Genomic DNA, 19,454 nt, shown 5'->3' with positions numbered 1-19,454 from the left:
TACCTCATCTGGTCACTGAAACATTTTTGGCCTCGGTTTCCTCATTGGTAAGTTGTGGGTAATTATGGTTGCGATGGGCCATAGTGGAGCCAGAAGTTTAATTCTTGCTGTATGACCCTGGGTGAATCACTTCATCTCTGTACCCTGTATCAGAGATGTCGAACACAAGGCCCACCACACTCCCGAGTGTGTATAAACCAGATTAAAATGTAATTGGGGAATATTTAACAAAATTAAAAAAAAATATGATAAAGACAATATTACATTTTAAAACTAAGTCTATTTGCAGCCCTTAGGAATCTTTATGTACTGTTTAGTGGCCCCTATTTTTTTGTCTTTTGAGTTTGACATCACTGCTCTAGGCAACTCTAAGATTAAGTTAAAAGAGAAGTTGCTGACCTGCCTTGGTAGAAGGAATATTCTTATTAGGGAGTTTTTTCATACCAGAAAAATTGAAGGTCTAGTCCCATCCCTAGCTATTATTTACTTTATGAGGTTGCTATGAAATGAGATGACGTATATTAAGGTGCTTTGCAAACTTTAAAGAAATATATAAATGCTAGATGTTATTTTTGTTGTTTTTCTTGTGAGGTGAGCACTTTTTGAACCCTAATGTGCTATTATAATGTGAGTTGTTATTCCACGGGCCTAGGAACCTTAGAGGAAAGAGAGGAGTAGGGGCATTTGGGTCCAAGAGAGATGCCCCACAGAAGATAAATTGCAAGTATGTGTAGTGTAAGGGCAGTGCTGGTTAATGGGGTCTTTTCTGCTTTGTGTGAGGATGACCTGGCTTATAAGAACAAGGACAGAGCTCCTTTGTTTTCTCTGGAGTTGTGTGGGCTCGACAGGGCCAATGTGGGGGCAGACTTACCCGTAGTGCTCTTAGCGTGTGGTGAGAGTTCTCTGTTTCATCTCGATTGCCTCTATGCATCAGTCGTTGGAGCTTTACCAAAAGTAGCTGCTGGGCTCTGGGAGAAGGAAGGTGAGATTATCTTAAGGCCATGGTTACCTCCAGGATCAAAGAGAAAATCCTGTTTGGCTTTTAAAGCTCTTCACAATTTGGGCTCTTCCCACCTTTCCAGTCTCTGTCATCCAACTACACTGGCCTTTTTGTTTGTCACACGCAACATCCCATCTCCTGACTCCCTTTTTTATGTGGATGTTCTGGTCTGCCCTCCTTCTTTCCCTCTCCCTCCTGACTTCCTAAGACTAGGATTTTTAAGCTTCCTTTTGTGCATTATCTTCTCCCATTAGACTTTAAACTCCTTGAAGGCAAGACTTTCTTTTCCTTATTTATATTCCTGGTACACAGTAGGTACTTAATAAATGCTTATCTGTCTATTATCTGTCTCCCAGGTTTCTCCCAGTATCCCCTGCTCCTGATGTCTTTCCATTTACAATTTATATATGTTGTCTGTACACAGCTGTGTACATGTTGTCTCCCCAATTAGAATGTGAACTCTCTGAGGGCTGGGTCCAGATTTTTGCCTTTCTTTATATCTCTAGTGATTATCATCATTCCTGGCACACATTAAGTGCTTAATAAATGCTCGTTCACTGACTGACTTGCTGACTTCATAGGGTTAATATAGATTTAGAATTGGAAGTGAAGTCCAGAGATTGACAAATCTAATGCCCTTAATCTGACAGTTGGGGAAACTGAGGCCCTGTGAGGCTAAATGACTTGCCTAGAGTCACAAAGTTAGTAATTGTTCCAGGCAGTATTCAAACTCAGGCGTTTTTTTTTTTTTGTTGTTGTTTTTTGGGGGGACAGGGCAATGAGGGTTAAGTGACTTGCCCAGGGTCACACAGCCAGTAAGTGTCAAGTGTCTGAGGCTGGATTTGAACTCAGGTCCTCCTGAATCCAGGGCTGGTGCTTTATACACTGTTCCACCTAGCTGCCCCCCCCCAAACTCAGGTTTTTCTGACCTTAAGTCCAGCATCCTATCCACTAAACCATGTTTCTTCTCTTAGCATCTTCATTTGTAAAATGAGGGGATTCGGCTAGGTAGTCACGAGGCCCCTTCCAGCCCCAGATCTTTGATCCTGTGAACATATTTAGCCTATCTCTTCCTTTACCCTCCCATTTCTACCTCTGCACATTGCTATGATTCCTCTTCTCTGATGCTCTAGACATTTGCTCACTGCCAGAGGTGTCACTAGCACAAGGACAAGTCAGGGGTGGAATAAACCCAGTGGGGTATGGAAGCAAGCACACACTAGCTACTGAGAGCCAACTGCTGAATTTTCAGTGTGAGCATTTTACACAGCACAAATCAGCAAAGGCTACAAATCAAGGCTCAGTTTATTATTTTGGGTGGTCTAGATTCATGAAAGTGAGAGAGAAAAGGCTAAAGATGCAGATTAAACATAAAAGTATATCAGGTGCAACCCCCTCAGTCCCAGCTGGTTATTAAAACATTTACCAGAACACCCCTGGATAGATCCCTTTCTATCACCAGGCTCACCTTCTGTAGCTGGGGATCGTTCCCATTTCCAGGTCCCTGTTGTTGAATGGATCAACCCGAGCACATAGCCACTCGTACTTATCCTGGTACATTGTATCACGAACATGTACCACTTCATCACACTTCACTGACATAGAACAGGAGTCAAGTTGACTAGAGATGTTCAGGTTTAGTCGGATGTAAAACGAGTCCCCTGATGTGATCAGGCCATCTTCCATGTCCTTTAGCAGCTTACGGTAACCTGAGGAGAAAGAAGAATTAAAACAACAACAACAACATGACCCCTCCCCTGTTGCTATCCTCTTGGTGTGTGTGTGTTGTGTGTGTGTGTGTGTGTGTGTGTGTGTGTGTGTGGGGGAGAGAGAGAGAGAGAGAGAGAGAGAGAGAGAGAGAGAGAGAGAGAGAGAGAGAGAATGAACAGTGGCACTAAGTCGCTGCTTTTCTTTGCATAGGGAGGGATTCAGAAGATCATATCAAGGTACTATTTCAAATGGAACACAGCATGATAACCATGGCTCCTGATGGATTAGTAACAGTGGAACAGACCCTAATGGAGACAGTCCAGGATCCTGAGCCCAAGAGCCTTGGGAGTTGCAATGCTTCCACTTCAGTGCCCTCATCTACCATCCTGGGAAGCAAACCCTGTGGAGTTGCATCCCGGCAATTGCTTCTGATGGTGCTACAGCCAGTGAAGACCCCCCAAAAGAAAATTTTTGTGACTAAAATCCTTGATATTGTCAAATGGTTCAGTGTCAGAAAGTGATATTATTTTATCAGTGGAAATGACATTAAAGAGGATGACTGACCATCTGCTTTGCTGTTGTGCCCTAAGGACCATGAGACCTTTGCATGTGACTTGTAGCTGAAACCTTCCATGTGTTGCCTCCCCCTCCCCCATTAGAATATGAGTTCCTTGAGAGCTGAGATTACCTCACTTTTTCTATTTGACTCTGCGGTGTTTTGCACAGTATTTCACACATAGTAAGTGCTTAATTAATGTTTCATTCATTCATTTCCTTCCATAATTTCACTGGAGATAAAGTCTATTTAAACAAAGAAGATCTGAGAATCCTCAAGGAAAAAAAGAGTTCCCTGGATTTTTTGAAAATCTGAAACACCTCTTGGTAATTAGCAAAATCATGAAGGACCTGGACTAAAGCTGAAAGGGAGAAGTGAACTTCCAGAGTTTCTTATCATTAATTGCTAGACTGACTATTATGTGCAATGAATGACTATTTGGCTGTCCCCAGTAAACAGAAAGGAAAAAATATGAAGCCAGGCTAAGGAACTCCTTCCATCTCTGAACCAAAGCATTATCGATCGAGGGGGGTGGAGCCAAGATGGTGGAGAGAAGCCAGGAAGTTGCCTGAGCTTTCCCGTGTTTCCCTCAAAAACAACATTAAGTCAAGCCTCTAAACAGATTCTGGAACTACAGAGCCTACAAAAAGAGAGACACAATTCTCCTACTTGCGATAATTTAGAAGACTTCAGGAAAGGTCTATCTCACCTGGGTGAAAGGGGAGGGCAGCTCAGCACAGGTTGGCTCAGTGGGCAACTCAACACTGCTGCAACTTGACACAGCTGAGAGCAGTAAGAAGCTTGCAACAGTGAACCCTGTTCCCTAGGAGCAGACTTCAACTTTATAAGTTTAAAAATAGGCTATGACATGAGCAAGAAACAAAAAAGGACCCTTACCATTGACAGCTTCTATGGTGAAAGGGAAGACCAAAACTCAGACTTGGATGAGTTTGTCAAAATGCCTACAAGTGAAGACTCAAGTGGGAAGATGATCTTGTCTCAAGACCAAAACTCCTTCTTTGAAGAGCTCAAAAAGGCTTTAAAAAACCAAATGAGAGAGGTAGAAGAAAAAATGGAAAATACCCCCACCACAAGGCATTATCCTAAGGGGTCACTTTCTGGATCTCCTCTGCCCAGGATAAGGGAGTTGCATGAGCAGACCAAGACCATTACAATGTACAAACAAACTCTGGGCTTTCAGTTTGGTAGCTAAGGTAAGAGAATGCAGTTAGAGTCTTTTTATATTATATGTATCCTCTATCAAACAATAAAAAGCTGTTTTTAAAAATGATTACCCGGGCATCTAGGTGGTGCAGTGGATAAAGCACTGGCCCTGGATTCAGGAGGACCTGAGTTCAAATCCAACCTCAGACACTTGACACTTACTAGCTGTGTGACTCTGGACAAATCACTTAGCCCCTGTTGCCCCCGCCAAAAGATTACCCCCCCCAAAAAACACCCACTGAGTAGCTAAAAAAATAATAATATCATTTTATATGTAGCTCTTTAAAGTTTTCAAAATGCTTTATAAATATTATTCCATTTTATCCTCACAACAACCCTGGGAGGTAGGTACTATTATCATCCCCATTTTACAGATGACAAAACTAAGGCTTAGCAAAGCCAATTGACTTGCCCAAGGCCACAAAGGTAGTAAGTCACTGGGGCAGCTTTTGAACTCAAGTCTTTCTGATTCCAGGTCCAGCATTCTATCCACCATGCGACCCAGAGACCTTTCTTCTAAGGACAAGCTGGTTGAGGTCCTGTCCATTGCCAATATTTTAAATTAAATTAATCAGATATCATTTGTTGGCATACATAGAAGGCACTGGATAACAAGAAAGACAGATATAGTATCTGTCTTCTAGATAATTGATCTTATCCAAAGCATGGACCAGTGTTCAAAGGGAGAAGTGTATATCACCATAAAAAGACAGAAGAGCTACTAGAATAACCATCTGAATGCTTTAAGTGGAATAAGTGAGAGCCAGGTTGGATGAAACATGCCATTGGTTTGGAATGAATGGCCCTAGGCTCACCATTAGATTATCTATCTATCTATTTATTTTTGCCGGGGCAACGAGGGTTAAGTGACTTGCCCAGGGTCACACAGCTACTAAGTGTTAAGTGTCTGAGGCCAGATTTGAACTGAGGTCCTCCTGAATCCAGGGCCAGTGCTCTATCCACTGCACTACCTTGCTGCCCCCCCACCATTAGATTATTGAGAGCCTGTTCTCCCTGAACTCTAGCTTAAGACCAAGATTCTATTCCTTGAGCCCTTTTCCAGATTCTCCTCTAAATGCTCCTCTTCCCCACCAGATACAATTATAATAACTGGCATTTATGTAGCATTGTAACATTAGCAAAGTGCTCAACCTCTCTTATTTTCACCAAAAACCTATGACGTAGGCACTATTATCATCCTCATTGTACAGATGAAGAAACTGAGCCTCAGAGAGATTAAAGGACTTGACTATTCATTGCTAATAAGGACCTGAGCAGTATTGAAACTCAGGTCTTCCTGATACCAAGTTCAACAACCTAGCTACTATTTCATGCTGCCTTGGGGAACTAGATGGGGGTTAATAGTAGGGATCAACCATGCACTTTGTGATTTGCAAGGGTAAGGCTGAACAAGTGATAAAGGCATCATAGTACAGTGGAAAGTGCTAGATTTGGAGTCGGGGTTCTTGGTTAGAATCCAGGGTCTGCTACCGGGATAACCTTGTGGGAGTCCCTTTATCCCCCTAGGCCTCAGTTTCCTCTTGGTAAAATGAGAGAAATAGACTAGGTGACCTCCATGGTCTCCCCTAACTCTTAATCTATGCTCCAACAAATAGTTCTTTGTTATAGAGAACTGTCTTATTTTCATGGGGGAAACCTTCTGGAAAACTGGTATACAGATAGCACCTCTTATGATTTTATGCTAGCATGAATGCCAGGCCATGGAGTGAGAAAACTACTCCCTACCAAGTGTCTGCTGAGCAATTTGACCTGTGTTTAGGTGCAGAGCATTATTATGATTATTTTCTGCACTGACAGGACACTGCTGGGAGGATGCTTTTGCCAGTGGAGAGACTGTCTGGAGGGAAGCTGGCTATTTATGCTGCGTTTAAACATTCATGAGCCCTGGTAGTTAAAAATAAGATCCAGCTGCAGAGATAATCATCCAGGAAAATTCAGAGGTGAGAATGGTAAATCAGACGTTGGAAATGGAAAACAAAGCCCAGCGCACAATAGATAGGCGACTTAGGCAAGATACGGGCAATACTATTAAAAAGCCACTGCAGGCAAAGGGAAAGGGGGAAGCATGTTACAGGGATGCTGGAGGAACCAAAGAACCAAAGGTCTGTGAGTTTTAATCCGATGACAGCCTAGCCTCCCCAAGCACAGCCCAGTCCTGGACCAAGAATTGGTTGTGGCAGCCAAGTGATTGCTTCGGATCCAGGAGAAAGTGCATTCCTTAGCCGTGCATGAAAGAAAACAAAAACTCCATTTTGCAAGAAGCCATATGCGCCATTTGGTGTTTAGCTGTCATGCTTGCTCTGCCTGCCAGCTCTCTTCTAACCTGTGCTTGCATACCTCGGGGACATGTTCTCCATTTGTGGCCAGGTGGGGTACAAATAGCAAGTGTGGATCAGTGTCCTGCCTTTGGTCTAATAGTAATTGCTCAGAGCCCTGGCTGGTCTGTAAGATGACAGTGTGAACACATAGCTTGTCATTATGAAGAATGACCTAGAGTAGGGGGTCTGTGGGAAGATTTCGGGGATCCATGAACTTGAGTGGGAAAAAAAGACATTTATTTTTGCTATTCTTTGGTTTCCTTCTTACCCGTATGCATTTTATTTTATCATTTAAAAAAATTCTTCTGAGAAAGGGTTCATAGACTTCACTAGACTGTCAAAAGGGTCAGTGACACCAAAAAAGAAAAAGAACCCTTGGTTTAAGATAAAATAAATAGTACCAATGGAATTTAACACCAACAAGTTAGAGTGCTTTGATGTTGGTAAGTACTTTTCTTACAACATTGTGAGGTAGGCAGTACAAGGGGTCTGGCATAAGAGAAAGAATACTGAAATCAAGGGACACCTGGGTTCCAATTTGGGCTATGACACTTACTGGCTGTGTGACCTTGGGTAAATTATTTCACCTTTTTGAGCCTGTTTCCTCTTCTGTAAAATGGGGGTAATAATACTCATACCAATTATGTATATATACATTTATATCTATATCATCTATATCTACATTTATAGCTATATCATTTATCTCTCTCTCTCTCTCCCTCTCTCCCTCTCTTGTTTATATATAGCTGTTTTCATGTTTTCTCCCCCATTAGATTGTGAATTTTTTGAGGGCCAGGACTGTATTTGTCTTTCTTTGAATCCACAGCATTTAGCATAGTTTGTGGAACATAGTAAGAGTTTAATAAATGCTTGTTGATTTGACTTATTTGGCATAATGAATAGAAACTTGGCCCCCAAATCAGGAAGAACTAATTTTAATTCTCCACCTTGAACACACATAGGCTGGATGATTCTGGACAAGCCATTAAGTCTTTTAGTGCCCCAAGCATGATTGTCTCTAAAACTATAAATTAAAGGATGAGTGCTGATCTTCATCAGTAGAGAAAGTTTCTTCAGTTGAAGATTCCTACATCTTGGAAACGACGAGTCTTTTGACCTCCTCCCCCCAAATAATTGTGGTGCAGAGAGGTACAAGCAGCTGAAGGGAGTAAGAAAGGACCATGTAGAAGAGACTGTGTTTGAGTTGATAATGTACAGAAAACCAGGGCTTCTAACAGGCAGAGATGAGGATGATATGAATTATAGGTATAGGAAACAAACAGCCTATGCAAGGGTCTGGAGAGAGGAAGTGAAATGTCATTTGTGAAAAAAAGCAGCTTGTTACCCTGATCAGTGCTTAGTAGAGGGGTTTTACTTATAGGGGGTTACTTACACCAATGAAAGCCAAGTTCAGTCCCTTCTCCAAACATACCTCCAACCCCTTCTTCCCAGAATGGTTATTAGAAAAGCACTTTGTAAACCTAAATGTAAACTGCTTTATTTATTTATTTATTCATTCATTTATTCATCCATCCATCCATTCATCCATTCATTTATTTATTGCTATTATCATTATTGTTCCCCCTTTTACAGGTGAGACACCAAGAAGTCTGGTAGCTTGCCCTGGGTTTCTCCATCCAAGAAATGTCAGAGCCAAAATTCAAACCCAAGCTTCCTGACTCTAAATCCAGTGCCCTCCCTACCATTTGCATGAGAAGATCGGTGAGAAATGAATGGGACTCCACTGGAGCGTTGGCCATGGTGCTGAATGGGGTTTACTCATGCCTTACCTTCATGGTTGAATTTATAGTGCAATGTGACGGGGCCATTACATCTCTGAATTGTCCAGTGTGCTTCCTCCTTTGTGCAAGTATCCAAGGGAACGCTCTGCTTCTCGCCTTTGATGCAGCCCTCCAGCTAGATATCAAAGAAACACTGTTCCTCACTGTGGGCTCCATGGGCTGGCCAAGCCTCGTGAGTAGGATTATTCCACATATGAAATAAAAGCATCTTTTTCTGAACAAACAACTTGCCTGGTGCGGCTGGGAGGGAATAAAGCTTCCTACTTAAATCATGCTTGTTAAACTTTCTTATCACCCGCCTCTCTGAGCATGTGTATGTATATATGTAGTGGTAGGGTTCTGTTCTAGAAATGCAATAAAAAATACTGGATGGGGTTGGGGGGAGAGGGGAATGTGACCTTTCATAACTCTCATCCCCTCCCAAAGATGGTGTTCTTGGGGGTGGGGCAAAGGGGGCCAGAGAGGAGGCTCTGCCCTTTCACATTTTTCTCTCCTTTCATTTAGGCATTCCATAACAAAACACAGGAACAGATTGTCAGGGGACCTTGCATTGTGTCAGCGGCATAAATACAGAGAAGAAATGGAGGGGAAAATAATGAGAACTTTTTTTTAAAGCCTCACCAGTAGCAGCTGGTGTCCCTCCCGGAGGCCTTCTTTTTCCGCCAGGGATCCTGGCTTGACAGAGTGAATGAAGCTGCCTCGATCATTTCCCCCCAGCAGGGTGATTTCAGTGATGAGGTTATCTCCATTCAGGGTTGTGTGCTGCACCGGATGGCATGTGGTCTTGATGTGACCAACAGATGTGACAGAGGGACGGAAAGGTCTAGGGCCAGGAAATCAAGAAACTGTTTAGATGGGCCTGCTTTCAGATGTACTAGGCTAAAAATAGAGACTTTCTACCCAGGAAAAACCAAGGGGAGACAGAACCGGCATGGACCAGTTTCCTCTGTTTATCTGGAGCTGGAATGTGGTTGGAGAGAAACTGGTCTGAGTGGCTATGTTGCTTAAGTTATGGGAGAAGGCTTTCAACTACGTTCTTAATCCAAAGTACAGGCAGGAAATGGAACCAGTTTCCTGTGACTAGAAGGGACCAAATCCAGACACTGTCAGGACTGAGACACAAGGTCACTGGAGTCAGTCTAGGTTTCAACCAAACCCTGCCCTTTCCTTGGCCATGACTGTAAGCCACAGGACTTCAACTGGAACAGCTGGTGACTTTGCCAAGTAGGATATCACAGGGACTTTGAAGTGTACTGGGAAAATCATTGGATTGGAAGTTGGGAAACTAGAGCTCAGAGGATCATAGATATATAGAGCTGGAAGGGACATTAGAGGTCATATAGTCCAAACTCCATATTTTGTAGACAAGGAAACTAAGGCCCAGAAAATGAGGTGATTTTTCCCCACAATCACACAGATGACAGAGTTGGGATTTGAACTCAGGTCCAAATGCAGCATTCTTTCCACTGGCCCACACCATTCTAGCTCAGAATCTGTTACTAACTAGCTGAGCAACCTAGAGAAAGTCACTCAATTTCCCTGGTCTTGGTTTCCTAATCTATAGAATGGAGAGGGGGAGGTAGACTAGTTGAAATCTAAGCTCACTTACTACTAAATGATTTTAAAGTTCTATGGCTTCAGGGGCAGCTAGGTGGCGCAGTGGATAAAGCACCAGCCCTGGAGTCAGGAGTACCTGAGTTCAAATCCGGCCTTAGACACTTAACACTTACTAGCTGTGTGACCCTGGGCAAGTCACTTAACCCCAATTGCCTCACTAAAAAAAAAAAAAAAAAAAAAAAAAAAGTTCTATGGCTTCAGGATAACTCAGCAGTCCAGGGTGGCATGCAGCTCTTACAAGTTGGTTTACCTCTGGGACTACTAGGATAGGATTTATCCCCAGCTGCCTCCCTTCATGACTACCCCGTCCCCACCTTTTACTCTTTCATTTCCCATTGTAGTACCTTTCTAGAGAAAACTTCCTAAACATGATGTTAACTTGCTCAAGATCAAAGGCATCCAGGCTCTCAGACTGGTGAGAAGAGGAAGAGGAGTGTATGGAGGGGGGTCCAAAGGAGTAGCGGTCATGGTTGTCATCTGAAAAGAGGGGAAAAATAAGTTTTATTGGGCTAATGAAGTAGCTGATAGTAGCAGTAACCAATTAGGGGAAGGGAAACACACAAGATAAAGTGATTATATATGGAGATAGAAGTATTAGTCCACCCATGTCAATCTTGTTCAATGTCAGTGATACTCCATAATCACAGTGAAGTTTACCCTCGGTTCTTTTTAGCCAAACACAATCCCAGAACCACAAATGGCCCCCTAAACCAGATGTCCTTACTCCCTTTGGAAAGGCTGAGGCCTCTGGGAAGATGTCCCCTCCGGATAAGGAAGCCAGGAGGAAGAATGCAGTAGGATCACACTTGGTCCCATTCTATGATCCAGAGGAGAAGGTGACCCTCAGAAGCAGAGTTACTTGTGTCCTTTCTAATAGAGTGATTCATGTGCTCCTCTGATACTGGGAATCATTGTGGCACAATGTCTGTTCCTCTAGAACTCTAGAAATTCAGGTATCTCAATCAAAGTTAATGAGTTTTTTATGATCAATTTTTCAAAGGTTCCTGAATTTATATAGTTGAAGCAAATGTTTCCCTTACTTTCTAGTATATACCTACCCCATCATCCAGAGAGCTTCCAACACCAATTTCCCAAGTGAGAGCTGGGAAAGGCATGGCTACGAAGAAGTTGAGTGATAAGATCACAAATTTAAAGGTCATCTTGTCCAACCCCCATTTTTCAGGAAAGGAACTGAGGTCCACAGAAGTGGGGTGACTTGGGGGCAGCTAGGTGGTGCAGTGGATAGAGCACTGGCTCTGGATTCAGGAGGACCTGAGTTCAAATCCGGCCTTGGACACTTAACATGTAATAGCTGTGTGACCCTGGGCAAGTCACTTAACCTTCAGTGCTCCACAAAAACAAACAAAAACAAACAAACAAAAAAGAAGAAGAAGAAGAAGTGGGGTGACTTGCCCCGTGTCACACACGTAGTAAGTAATTAAGCCAGGATTTGAACCCAGGCCCTTTGACTCCAAACACAGCCCTATTTCCACTGCTTCACAATGCCTCCCAATGTCAGAAAGCTGCTTTTTTCCCATCCTGTTTTTAAGGATGTGATGCCTGGGGTATAGAATACCTTTCCCATTCAGAAAAGGAACAATCCAGATATCCACAGAACTAAGAAATCTACAAATGCTTCAAGGCATTAATAATAAAGATTTATTTGCAAAGGGCTATTTATTCCCAACTCAAAATGGTTTAGACAGTGGCACATTTCTCTCCAAAGTTCTCCCTTTTATTTTCCAATGCTTTTTCAATTCTTCTAATTATACAGCTTTTGTTAGGGGCTATTGCCTTTCTGAAGTATTTTTCAGCTTATGACTGTCTCCAATCAAGGAGGATTCCTCAGTGGCTTTTAATCCAGAGGCCTCTGGGGCCTGTTGCAAATGAGAAGTAGTGCTGGGGTAGGGATGGTAGCTCAATTTAAGGTTGGTTGAGAGGACAAACCCTGGGATATTTAAAATCATGAATCCTAAATCCAGGAATCTGGAGTTTTCTGCACTGCCAGGTTTACTACAGGTCAGAGGGCCTATTGGTTGAGAATGATGCCTTCTTCATAGCCCTGATACCTAGGTCCCCTCTTCACAAGCCCTTTTGAATTTTCCAGGTTGAGACAATAACATTCTCTTCACCCTCTCCTTGTAGGATCATCTTCATTTCCTCTGCTTCCTGCATCCTACTTTTTGAAACTGGCATTTTATTACATAAAACCCTTCCTTCCTTCCTTCCTTCCTTCCTTCCTTCCTTCCTTCCTTCCTTCCTTCCTTCCTTCCTTCCTTCCTTCCTTCCTTCCTTCCTTCCTTCCTTCCTTCCTTCCTTCCTTCCTCCCTCCCTCCCTCCCCCCGCTCTTTTTCTCTCTCTGGTATAACCTGTTTTTCCACTGATAGATCTAGGAGTCCTATTCTCTCTCTCTCTCTCTTCCTTTTTCACTTCCTTTTCTTCCTCCTCTTCTTCTCTCTGTTTCTGCTTGTCTATCTGTCTCTCCCTCTTCCCTCTTTCCTACTGCCTCTCTGCACAAAAAGCTATAAAGCTATGGATGAAGGCTCTAGAGTTAAGTCTTACCCCAATGACTTCCCTTCTTACATCTTATGGTAATGAAACACAGCTTCAATGTTCTCCCCATTATCCAAACTCCTTTCCCTTTCTGCTCTTTTTCTTCCTCCTCCTTTTTTTTTTTTTAAAGAGGCTAGTTCTCTCTATCTTGCCCAGGCTAACAGTTCACTGCCTACTCATAGTCCATAATGGCACAGAGGCTTTGATCTGCTGTCTCTGATCTGGGATGGTTTACCCTTCCCTAGGCAATTTGGTGGTTCTTTGCTTTCTGGGTGCTCATCATATTGATTCCAGATTGCGTATGGACACCCAGTTGACTTAGCTTGAGAGATCCACCATCCTCAGCCTCCCTGGTAGCAGAGATTACAGGCACATGTCACCCCCATGCAGTTCCCTTTCATTCTTTTTTTTCCCGGTGAGGCAATTGGGGTTACGTGACTTGCCTAGGGTCAGACAGCTAGTAAGTGTTGTGTCTGAAGCTGGATTTGAACTCAGGCCCTCCTGAATCCAGGGCCAGTGCTCTACCCACTGCACCACCTAGCTGCCCCAGTTCCCCTTCATTCTTGCACCACTAACTGTTTGGATTAGACAGAGGCCTCTATACTTGCAGGATCCCTCCAATTAGCCATTAACTTACCGTCGAGATCCAAGGCATCAAATCCAAAACTGTCGGTGTCTTCTTCCACTATACTGCAAGACAAAAGAGAGAGATGATGGTGGTAGCAGGGTATGTTGTGTGTGAAAGTGCTTGAGAGGGCACTGGTTGTATATGTGGGGGGAGGGGTAAGGAGGAAGAAAAAGAGGAAAGAGAGAGAGATTGTGAGGGACTTTCAACTTTCTAATAGCTATTGATGAGGGGGCCCTTCATGACAGGAGATGACAGGCAGAAAATGAATGGGCAGGATGGCATAGGGACAGCAAGAACAAGATTGGCAAGCAAAATAAATACCCTAAAGAGTCCCTAAGCTATTCATTCATTGGAAGGGAATGTGTCATTAGTAAGGCACCTCTGAATGGAAAATGGCTTTGGAGACTGAGGTATATACATGTAAGAGGCAAGAAAGTTTAAGAACTTAGGGATGAGTAGTGGGGATGTGGGGGTGGAGTCCAGGTAGCATTAATGGCATAAGCTAGAGAACTGGGGATGTTAGGTAAGCAGAGGTCTCTGATGGCCTGAGCCTGACATTTCCACTCTGATTCTGACTTCTTTGAGAGACTAATTGCATAATCTCCATTTGTAGTTCAATGGACTTTATTCCATGATGGGTTGAAAATAGCTTGAGTGCTCTGGTAGGCAGAATGAATGGAAGACAGTGATGCTTTATACAGTTCTGGCATTTCCAAAAACACCCTCCAGTTTTTACTTGTGGTCCTTTCAAATGGGGCATCCAGGGACACTAAAGGCAGATCAGGGTGTAAGAATAACAACAGCAGCACATGGCTACCTAAAAAAGAAAACTCTAACAACTCCCAAATCCCATGTTATCTGGCCTGTTTCCTGCACCAGGGGAAGGAGACACTGCAGGATTGCTAAGTGAGTTCGTGCGGAATTTCAAGTTAAGTCACTGGCATTGTAGACAAAGTTAACATAGAAATTCTGTCTTCTTTCCAAGTCATTCTCCAGAAGGAACTATGGAGTAACTCTGTAGTTCTCCTACTGCCCAAGTCAACAATTCCTAGTTTTCTTGGAAGTTTCAGATGTAGGAGCTTTGACTTCGTTATCTTCTTCTGAAGGTGTATTTTGATCTTCCTTGTCCCCGGAGAAACTTTCCAGGGCCACCATCTTTTTTGTCTACTCATTTTGCCAGCCTATTTCTTGACTTTTAACTCCTTCTTAAGGTGGGGCACTGCTTCCAGAGTGCACTGTCCCAAGCTTCAGGGGATCCCATGTGGTATGATTTAAGGAGAGGCACATTCTGCCTCTCAACAAATGACTCCTCTCCCCAAAAGAGGAAATGGGATGTCCACCTATTCCTCTGAATGCCCAATCAAGGGGGGAAGGGAGTGGTGGTGAGGGGTCCTACTGGAAAGTCAAGTACTGGTCAGTGGCTGCCCATACAGGTTGCCAAATATCTAGATGTTTCTGAATATCTGCATTCTTGCAAACATTTTTCTATTTTCACTTCTGCAAGCATAACTTACACCATGGTCTTGCTTTCTCAGTGGCACTGGTCATTCCTTCCCACCCTATTCCTTGGAGGAAAGCCCAAGGATTGTGGTTCCTAGGTGGTAGTGGTTTGAATTGACACTGCGCAGCAAGGTGGTTGGTTTTTGTTTTTTCAAGGGGCTCATCTTCCTTTCCTAGTCACTTACCTTCTCTGAGGTGCATCTTCTTTACATCTCCTGACAATGGAATCATTTCCTGGAGGCTCCGCAGTGATAGACATGATGCTATTGCGATTTCTAAGGGGCAGCTTTAAAACACACAAATATATAGATACATTATATCTGCACATACATCTACAAATATGTGTATTTGTGCATATTTGCTATATGCCTATGCACAGGTACATATATGTGTACAATTTAACATATCTTTCACTTGGGTCTACATTCCTAGCCAAATCTATGTCCCTTTTGACTAAGAAAAGTTTTTGAGGGCAGCCGTGACACTCTGCCTTTCCCTCTAAATCCTGGCTAGAGAAATGGAACAGGCTTAGTTCATGACCACTGAGATCAGTGTACATCTGCTTACACATCTGTGTGAATAAGTGGGGCAGAGAGGGGAGGAGGGGTGGCCTAGGCATGTTTGCCAAAGAGCAGAATGCCACATTTTCCCCATCAGACACTGGAGAGCTTTCTTTCCTTACTGTGCCCAGGACCTTCGTTGTGTGTTCCAGGCACAGAGGCATGTTGCATGAAGACACCAATTGCTGTTTGGAATCAGCTGCCTTAAGGCTTAGCAGGCCCACACAGATGCTGAAATCAGACCCACATTAAGGAGGCCACCAGCCAGGATGCACCACAGCACATGAGGTCTGCCTTTCAGGAGCTGCCGTGGAGATATTCTATCCTATACAACAGTCGGGCAGGAATCCTTCATTATACATATCGTTGTCATCCTCCCCCAGGGACTTATTTTGAAAGCCAAGCTGACAGGCTTTCTAGGACAGGAATTCTTAATCTGGGGTTTGTGAATTTTAAAAATATTATAATTAGAAATCAATATACTTGATTTCCTTTGCAAGGCCACGTATTTTATGTTATTCACCCAAAATATTATTCTGTGAAGAGGGCCATGCGTTTCATCAGCCCTTCAAAGGAGTCCACGACACACAAAAAAGTTAAGATCCCATTGTCCTATGGGGTTTTCCCTTTTCAGGGTCAAGGCTTCTAATTTCCAGGAGTTGCTCTTCTTTGTGGGGTCTGGATGTTGGGGGCAGGGCCCACAGTGAGAGAGGGAGGGGGAAGGAGATTTGCTTTGATATACTTGGATTTTCACCTAACAGTATTACCGCCCTGCCTCCCCAATCCTCCCCAAATTGCCAGATCCCAGGTTTTCAAAGGTATGTAGGACTCATTACAGTCCCTGGGAGACCCATCTTCTACTCCACCCACTGAGTGTTAAATTGGGAGAGAAGGAGGCAAGGAGGTGTAAATGTGTCTTAAGGTTGTGTTGAAATATCTTTAAATAAACATAAGCCATAGCACAATGACTTTGGAAAGGTGAATAGCATGGTTCCAATAACATGCCTATGCATGAATAGGAAGCAGGAGGCAATACTCTGTGGGGGAACACAACTTAGCTACTGATTGGTCTTAAGGTTCCAGATGGCTATAAGTTAAAGGAAGGGAGAGGAGCATCTTACCATTTTGTTGAGAGAGTTGTCAATGGAAATAGGATTGGAGGAGTTGCTACTGGCGTCTATTCCATTTTCTTTATGAGAGAGAGAGAGAGAGAGAGAGAGAGAGAGAGAGAGAGAGAGAAATCAGTGCACCTAGATGTTTCCATTTGACTATTTAACTCCCCTTCTCAAGAAGCATTAATGGCTCTTTGTTGACTAGAGGCAATACAAACTCTCTTGTTTCCCATTTAAAACCCTTCACAGATTGGTTTCAGTCTACCTTCCCAGGCTAATTTCTCATTATTCCCCTTTACCATTCCATGTTCCAAGTCACATTGACCACTTGCTATTCCCTGTACATGGCATCCTATCTCCTGCCTCCATGTCTAATCATAGGCTGTCTCTCATGTCTGGAACACATTCCTTCCTCATTTCCATTTCTTCAAAGCTCAACTCAGATTCTACAATCTACATACACAAAGCCTTCCCTAATTCCTTCCACCCCAGTTGTTATTGTGCTCCATATCCTCCCCCCCCTTTTATTTTTAAATTTTATTTATTTATTTATTCATTTTTTTGGTGAGGCAATTTGGGGTTAAGTGACTTGCCCAGGGTCACACATCTAGTAAGTGCCAAGTGTCTGAGGTTGGATTTGAACTCAGGTCCTCTTGACTCTAGGGCTGGTGCTCTATCCACTGTGCCACCTAGCTGTCCCCTTCCCCCCTTTTTAAACAAAACCTGTGATTTTATTGTTATAGGGAGCCCCTAGAGGACCTTTTTCTACTAATGAGGGTCAGCACTTTCTCTGTAGCTTAGTCTTTAGAGACTAAGTTGTTAAGTGACTGCCTAGGGTCACATGGTTAGTATGTGTCAGAGGTGGGATTATAACCCACGTCTACCTCACTCCCAGGCCAGCTCTATTAACTATGCCATGCTGCCTCTATAATATTACTTTATTTATTTTTATTTTTTAATTTTAAAAATATTACTTTTTTTGTTTGTTTTATTTGTTTGTTTTTGCGGGGCAATGAGGGTTAAGTGACTTGCCCAGGGTCACACAGCTAGTAAGTGTCAAGTGTTTTAGGCTGAATTTGAACTCAGGTCCTCCTGAATCCAGGGCCTGTGCTTTATCCACTGCTTTGTATTTACTTATATGAATCTACCTCAATAGAATGTAAGGTCCTTGAGGGCAGGGATTGTCTCATTTTGGTCTTTGTTAGCCCAGTACCTATCACAGAGCCCTACCACAGCACACTACATGCACATAGTAGATGCTTAATAACCACTTAATGAGTTGAATTGAATTTGGCTCTGAACTTTCCTTAATCTCAGTACTTAATGACCCTTGGGACTTAATGTTGGTGGATGAAAAGTGCATTCTCCACCTTAATGTTTTCACTTCCTTTCTTCCACTGTCCAGGTGATCAATAACAGTTCAGGGAAAAATATCCTTCAAACATGGCCTTCTTACCCCCATCTGCCCCCACAGATGTAAATAGAACTCTCTGCTGCTCAGTGAACATCATGGGTGAAGACAACTTGGAAAAGAAGATGTTCTGAACAGCCGGGATGTTTGAACATTTCTTCTCAAAGTGAAACCTTTTTCCCTTAAAAGAAGAAGACTAGGGGACCAAACCTAATGCTGTAAGTTGTCTTTGAGCAAAATTTTAAAGTAGGGAAACGTTGTCATGTGAAAACACTTTGTAAAGTGTCATATGACATTTTAAAAAATCTTCACCGTTTTTATTTTTCAAATATCAAATGTGTTGGTATTCATAAATCATTCATCCTTAATTTTGATTAAAGTACCATTATCTTCCCCAGATATGAAATTTCAGGATATCTTTGGATACTAATTTCACGTTTCTAGGTTTAACAAAACTTTAAAATTTTAAATTCCCCCCTAGTCCTTTGAATAGTTAAATAGTAAAATATTGCTATTAGTATTACTGTTATATGCTTACCTCCTCTTTCTATGTCTTATTCCTTTCCTCAGGTGCCCTACTCTACCTTGTAGGCACTTAATGTGCCGCCACCACTCAGAGAGCCCACATTTGTGTGACCTTAAACAAATTTTTAATATCTCTGTGTTAATTTCCTCTGTAAAATGGAGTTAGACTTGTTAATCAATATGGTTCCTCCCTGAGGTAGCTAGGTGGCTCGGTGGTTAGAGTATTGGTCCTTAAGTGAGGAAGTTTCATCTTCCTGAGTTCAAATCTGGCCTCAGACCCCTACTAGGTGTATGACCATGAGCAAGTCAATTAACCCTATTTGCCTCGGTTTCCTCCTCTGTAAAATGATCTGGAGAAGGAAATGGCAAACCACTCCAGTATCTTTGCCAAGAAAACCCCAAAAGGGGCCATGAAGAGTTGGAAATGACTGAAGCAATGATGATGATGGTTCTTCCCAAACCCATCAATCTAAGAAAAAGGTATCTGATAAACTAGTGACTTAAAGCATTATTATTCTTTATGATATTTTTATTATATTGTTGATGTATGATATTAAAAGATATACCTAGAGAGGGTAATGCTTAGCATAAAGGGAAATTTTCAGGTATATATCACTGGGTGGAAATGAGAGTGAGAGAGAGAGAGAGAGAACTGTGTGTATGTGCGAGCTTTCTACTTCATGATATCCTGTTGCCCCATCATAGGCAGCCACCTACTTCACCTTTGGGTAAAGATGGCACGGCAAAGAAAAGTCTAGGAGGCAGGAGGAGTGTAGCTTGGAATTCTTTAACATTTTGTTTGATCCTCAAAGTGTTGTACTGGGAGTGGGGAAGGGGTAGGGCGGTGAGAGCGCAGAACAGAGTTAGGGATATGGTAGACCTGGAAACATGCAGACTCACAGGATTCCAGCTTTAGA

At 42.8% G+C, this 19,454-nt stretch overlaps 1 protein-coding gene across 2 annotated transcripts in view; it reads right to left on the bottom strand.

Annotated features, from left to right (window-relative positions):
* Positions 1-19,454, bottom strand: part of CARD11 (caspase recruitment domain family member 11) — a 104,476-nt gene that overhangs the window by 17,451 nt on the left and 67,571 nt on the right. For both annotated transcript variants that reach the window (XM_043975731.1, XM_043975729.1), the window contains 8 exons: positions 16,611-16,678; positions 15,115-15,215; positions 13,439-13,491; positions 10,593-10,725; positions 9,253-9,454; positions 8,620-8,746; positions 2,469-2,709; positions 872-968 (listed from right to left, as the gene is read on the bottom strand). In XM_043975731.1, the coding sequence (XP_043831666.1) occupies positions 872-968; positions 2,469-2,709; positions 8,620-8,746; positions 9,253-9,454; positions 10,593-10,725; positions 13,439-13,491; positions 15,115-15,215; positions 16,611-16,678 (1,022 nt within the window). The remainder of the gene's footprint in view (positions 1-871; positions 969-2,468; positions 2,710-8,619; positions 8,747-9,252; positions 9,455-10,592; positions 10,726-13,438; positions 13,492-15,114; positions 15,216-16,610; positions 16,679-19,454) is intronic.

This window comes from Dromiciops gliroides, chromosome 1, assembly GCF_019393635.1.
Source record: "Dromiciops gliroides isolate mDroGli1 chromosome 1, mDroGli1.pri, whole genome shotgun sequence".
Lineage (NCBI taxonomy): Eukaryota > Metazoa > Chordata > Mammalia > Microbiotheria > Microbiotheriidae > Dromiciops > Dromiciops gliroides.
This window is presented reverse-complemented; position numbering and strand designations above follow the sequence as displayed.